At 35.9% G+C, this 5,854-nt stretch overlaps 1 protein-coding gene across 1 annotated transcript; it reads right to left on the bottom strand.

The window, feature by feature from the left end:
- Positions 1–422: 422 nt before the first annotated feature.
- LOC126692975 (putative pentatricopeptide repeat-containing protein At3g13770, mitochondrial) lies at positions 423–2,991 on the bottom strand. The gene is made up of 2 exons (XM_050388805.1): positions 2,295–2,991; positions 423–1,606 (listed from the first exon to the last, which is right to left on the bottom strand). Exons 1-2 carry the CDS (start codon positions 2,779–2,781, stop codon positions 519–521), a joined length of 1,575 nt encoding a protein of 524 aa, XP_050244762.1. The 5' UTR covers positions 2,782–2,991; the 3' UTR covers positions 423–518.
- Positions 2,992–5,854: the final 2,863 nt, after the last annotated feature.

Genomic DNA, 5,854 nt, shown 5'->3' with positions numbered 1-5,854 from the left:
AATAATGCTTCTTGCTCTTTATCATCAATATTTAGCATGTTAAATTTGTTTTTTAACTTACCAGGTCTTTCTTACAATCTTTGCTAAATTATCCAGGTTTACCACAGTTAAAACATTTACCTTTACTTGATCTCTGTTTAACATGTTTTTTAGAAACATTTTTCTTCTTAGCATAGAAATCATTAGGTTTAACAAAATTATTTCTGTATTTTTTATATTTTTTTATGGCTTTTATCATGTTTTTTTACCTTTTTGCCTAGAATGAGCAATAGGAGGCAAACATATATATATATATATATATATATATATATATATATATTTGTGTGTGTGTGTGTGTGTGTGTGTGTGTTATTAACCAAGTCGGCAAAAGAGCATTCCTTTTACAATTTGGATTTGGTCAAATAAGGTGATCGACTTGGGCCTAGCAATACAAACCACACGGGCTCACGTCAACAGAGTGGTTAAATAATTAAATTTATCATATCCCAATAACTTAATCTTTTAGGACAATCAGTAATTTAACAGTTAGTGTGAAGGATTTGATCGAGCTCAATCCAACTTCTTCCTGGCTCCTTTATCACAGCGTTCTCACTCATCAATTCCCTTAAAGTTCTTACATCTTCCCATCTTCCTGCAGAAGCGTATAAATTGGAAAGAATTACATAATTCCCAGCATTTTCAGGCTCAATTTCTAAAAGTCGACGGCCCACAAATTCACCAATGTCAATGTTTGAGTGAACCCTACATGCACCTAAAAGTGAACCCCATATAGCAGCAGTTGGCTCAAAAGGCATCTTTTTGATAAACTTAAAAGCCTCTTCTACTTGGCCAGCACGCCCAAGCAAATCAACAGCACACCCATAGTGCTCAATCACTGGCTCAACACCGAGCTTCCCATTTTCCATCTCAAAGAAAATTTCCAGTCCCTTTTCTTCCATTCCTCCATGGCTGCAACCTGATAAAACGGCCAAAATAGTGACGCTGTCAGGTTTGACTTTATTTTCTTCTCTCATTAATTCAAAAAGCTCAACCACCTCTCTTCCCATTCCATACTTGCTATACCCCATGAGCATTGCATTCCATGAGATGACAGTTCTCTCAGGCATACTATCAAAGATCCTTCTAGAGTAGTTAAGGCTTCCACATTTTGAATACATATCAATTAGAGAGTTCTGAAGAACCACATATGAGGGTAGTTCAGATCGAAGGACATGATTGTGAACTTGCTTTCCATGATCTAATGCAGAAAGACCAGATAATGCAGTTAAAACACTGGCATATGTGACATAATTTGAACTCATTCCTTCCATCTGCAACCTACGGAATAGCTCCAGTGCTTCTTCATCATGGCCTAGTTGGGCATAGCCTGAGATTATAGCAGTACAAGAAACAACATCTCTTTCTGGCAAGCTTTCAAAAACTCCATGAGCTTCATGAATTCTACCAGCTTTGGCATACATGTCAAGAAGCGAGCTCCCAACATATATATGGGATTCAAAACTTGTTTTAATTATGAAAGAGTGGACTTGCCTTCCCAGGTTAAGCCCATTGGAACCTATACAAGAAGTAAGTACAGTAGCGAAAGTGAACTCATTAGGCTCAGTACCTGCAGAAAGTTCACCTTTGTAATGAGAAAATGGAATAAAGAATCATAAGTTACAATGGCTACATGCCTACATCAACGTTGCAGAAAACAAAGAAGAAAAATCCGCCATGCTATGCAACCACCAGTTTTGGTGCTGCAGGCATCTTAGATTTAGATCAAATACTTTTGATGTTTCAGAACATATAAAACCCCACATGCTCACTTTATATAAAAATAATGTGTGCTTTTGTACTGTTAAAAAAAAAAAAAAAAAAAAAAAAAAATTTCAACTTAGCATAATTCAAACATCTATCGTTTTCTTACATTTGAATTAAATTCAAAAGTCATGGAATTTAAATGAGCATACATTCTATGCGTAGTTGCCCAAGACCCTCTTACAATAAGGAATATTGCAATAAAACTTTCATTAAAAATTTTCTTGAAAATCAATTCAGGAAAGGGATGTTTCCCAATTAATTACATCATCCACCATTCCATGTGAGATTGCATGTAAACGTACACCAAATCACTAGTTATTAAACCGCAATATGGTAAGCCAACTTTTTTTTTTTTTTTTTTGCTGAAATAAAATTCATATGGTAAGCCAACTTTAAATTTAAACTAGGCAATTTTTTACAGAAGTCCACTATAATTTCAAAGTTGAAACAACATGAAAAGCACCTGATTCGACATGAAATTTCAGGAGTACCTGATCTCAACATCTGTACAAAAAGATTCAAGGCTTCGGAGGCATACCCTCTCTGAGAATAGGCTGAAATCATGGCCGTCCATGAAACCACGTTCCTCTCAGGCATTTCATCGAGCATTTGCCGCGCATCACGTAAACACTCACACTTAGAGTACAGAACGATAAGCCTGGTCCTGAGGTAGACAGGAGGGAGATAACAGGTTTTGATCATGTGGGTATGGACCCTTTGGCCTTCTCTGATGGCCCTTTGGTTTATGCACTCATTTAAGAGCGTGTCATAGCCTTCGAACCTCATTTCGGGGCCTTGAAGGGCCATCTCTAGCAAGGCTTCTTTGAGGTGACCGTTGTAACAGAGAGATTTTAAATATGGGGAGTTTGGAGGGAAGGAAGAAAGGGAAATTTGGCGAGTACATGGTTTATTGATGGAAGAAAATGATACTACTACATGTTTGGTATAAGGGAAAAACCAATTGAATTTCTGGAGCATATTATTATTACTACTGCTTTTTGAGAAGATGGTAAGTAGGTTTTTTTTTTTTCTTTTTTCTTTTGGGCCTCACAGCAAGTCACAGGCAAGTCATGAGCTTGGATAGCCCTTTATGGCTTATGCCAAGGCATGGGTTCAGTTTTGAGCTTGCCTTTTGTATATTCGTTTGTTTGTTTATAACAAGCAAAACTTGAGTCTTAATTATATGCTTGCTAAATAAATGAGCCAAGCCCAAGCAAAAAAGAAAATGTTCTTGAACAAACTCGTGAATATTAAGGCTCGATAAAAAAAATAAAAAAATAAAATAAATAAAATAAAGCTAAACCTAGGCTCATTTATGAGCTTGACAAATAAACTCATATTTTACAAAGATTTTAATTAAGAGTTAAGACCACTCATCCAAACTAGATGGGATTGATATTAGCTTGATATAGACTTTATAATATACTTGTATTGGATTTTAAGCTCAAAAGTTCGATATTGAGTTCAAGTTTGATCTTAAAATTGAGCTCAAACTTAGCTTGATTAATGAATCAAGCAATCAAGCCAAGCTCAAACTTTTAAACATTTTGACAAGCTCTAATCCGAACATATTTGTAGGCTTAGTTTAAACTCAAGTAGAATTTGAACAATTTACTTTTGTTGTAAACTCAAGCTCAAACCTTCACTACTCAACAAAGCTTGACTTGTTTACATCCGTCGACTCAATGTAGAAAACAATTTTTTATCAATTCAATGCATAAGTGTCAAGTAATGTGGTTGAGTTGTAGTATATACTATATAGGAAAATATTATTTCATACTTGCATACATCCACTATTGCACATTAATATCTACAATTAACACATGAAAATGGATGTGAAAAAATATATGTAAAATTATGAAAGCTCATACATACTATATACAAGTCAAAAATCCCTGTAATGCACCGGAAAATTTAACATAATATGATTATTTTTTTCTCTCTTTTATTCTTTTGTCAAAATATGAAATTCAATTATTATGATAGTTATTTATTTTCCCTAGAATAGATAGGCATTATTATGATTGTGTTTGTAGATGGAATTATATATTCTAGCATTAGGCATTTATTATAATATTCAAATGACAGGAAGACATATTCGGTTTTATATATATCATAAATTTAAAATTCAAATAAAAGCAAGTTCTACCATAGTACCTGTAGTGCATTATTTGAAAATCCTTTTATTTAGCATTCCACCTCATCCTTTAATTGGTGTCATGTGTCACTCTTCTTTTAAAGAGAAATATTAAATACTATTCATTTAACTTTTAATTAGTGAATTATTTAAATTTTAGTATTTATTTATATTCAACAATAATATTATATATTTATGGGTCATTCTATGGTACCCTTACTTTTTTTTGGTGGGTATGGTACTTACCTAAATCTGAATTGTAGATTTCGCTTGTTAGAGCATTCACACCAGCCCTTGCATAATTGTGTATAAATGTGTATTTTACACATTTTGGCTACTTTTACACATTTTGAACCAAAAAACACCCCACATCAGTCCGTTTAAAAATGTGTAAAATCGTCTAAATTTTTAAACGAGCTACAGTACCCGTGTAAATTTACACGGGCACTGTAGCCCGTGTATTTAGTTTTTTAAAGTTTTTTCTCTCTCCTTTCCACTGTCTCTCACCTCCCTCTCTGCGCTCTCTCTTTCTCTCACAAAAAACCCACCCAATCCTTTCATCCTTAGTTCTCTCTCCCTCTCTCACATCTCTCTCTCATTCAAAGCATGCCACCGGAGTTCACAGCGTGGCGAGATCGGCGCTGTGGGTCACAGCGTGGCGAGATCGGCGCGTGGCGTGTGGCGTGGTCTTGATGGTGGCAGTGTGGGTTTGGGTCGACGATCGATGGCGGCGACGTGGGGAGGTCTCGACGGTGGTTTAATCTAAGTTTATGGTGTGGGTTGGTCTTGGTTTGTGTGGGTTTGCTTGGTCTGTGTTGATTTGGGTTGTGGGTTGATCTAGTTATGTGTGGAGGCGTGGAGGCATGGAGACGATGGCGTTTTGATCGGCGTTGATTTTTCATGTGGGTTGATCGGTGTTGGTTGATCTGATGTTGAATCTGATTTTTCGTGTGGGTTGATCAGATTTTTCTTTGGTTTCTGATGATTTTTCATGTGGGTTGATATCTGTTTTTTGTTTGGTTTCTGATAATGGTGGTGACGGTGGCTGGGTGGTGATGGTGGTGGTGATGGTGGCTATGAGTTTGTGAGAAAGAGGGATGATCGGATTTTTCTTTGGTTTCTGATGATTTTTCATGTGGGTTGATATCTGTTTTTTGTTTGGTTTCTGATGATGGTGGTGACGGTGGCTGGGTGGTGATGGTGGCTGTGAGTTTGTGAGAAAGAGGGACAGTGAGGGAGTGAATAATAAAAATTAGTAAAATAATGAATATTTTAATAAATAAATGTGTTGAATAGATAAACTGATGTGGGTGGTTTATAAAAGTGGATGTGTAAAATAGAAAAAGTAGGTTTTTTCGTGTAAAATAAACAGAAAATTTAAAAGAACTGATGTGAATGCTCTTATAATCCTGACCATGTATTTAATTTTAATAGGAGACTAATTACCGGTCAGGCAAAAAAAATTTCTCAGCCTTGGCAGTTAGTTTCCCCTAACTCCCTATGTTGTAGCAGTCCGTTTCCTTCCAAACTTTGTGAAGATGTCTGTCTTTCTCACTAGTTCTTAGTCCGTTTCCTTCCTAACATTGTGAAGATGACTGGTTTTCTCAATAGTTCTTAGTCTGTTCTTTACATTTGGGCTATCAAAAAAAAAAAAAAAATTTTGTCCATTCAGGTTTGCTTTCATATTTACTGTCTTTTACGTTGGAACTACAATGGAGGATCTTGCTTCACGTTGGAAAAATCTCTCTGTCTGATAAGGAGGGCAAGAAATTGGCCTTGGCAAAGAACAAAAACCGGGTGGAGTTTGTCCTAGCAGCCAAGTTTTTTACAAAGAGAAATGTAAATATTGATGCAATGGCTAAAACCTTTCGACCTTTATGGCGCACAAGGAGGGATTTCTGTATTCGTGATGTG

The sequence above is a fragment of the Quercus robur genome, chromosome 7 (genome assembly GCF_932294415.1).
Source record: "Quercus robur chromosome 7, dhQueRobu3.1, whole genome shotgun sequence".
Taxonomy (NCBI): Eukaryota; Viridiplantae; Streptophyta; class Magnoliopsida; order Fagales; family Fagaceae; genus Quercus; species Quercus robur.
This window is presented reverse-complemented; position numbering and strand designations above follow the sequence as displayed.

What these genes read in the sequence shown, in the direction of transcription:
- LOC126692975 (XM_050388805.1), bottom strand. Translation starts at nt 2,781, where the DNA reads ATGCTCCAGAAATTCAATTGGTTTTTCCCTTATACCAAACATGTAGTA. An exon ending in TGTACAGATGTTGAGATCAG is followed by an intron (nt 1,607 to 2,294) that starts GTACTCCTGAAA and finishes AACTTTCTGCAG; the next exon opens with GTACTGAGCCTAATGAGTTC.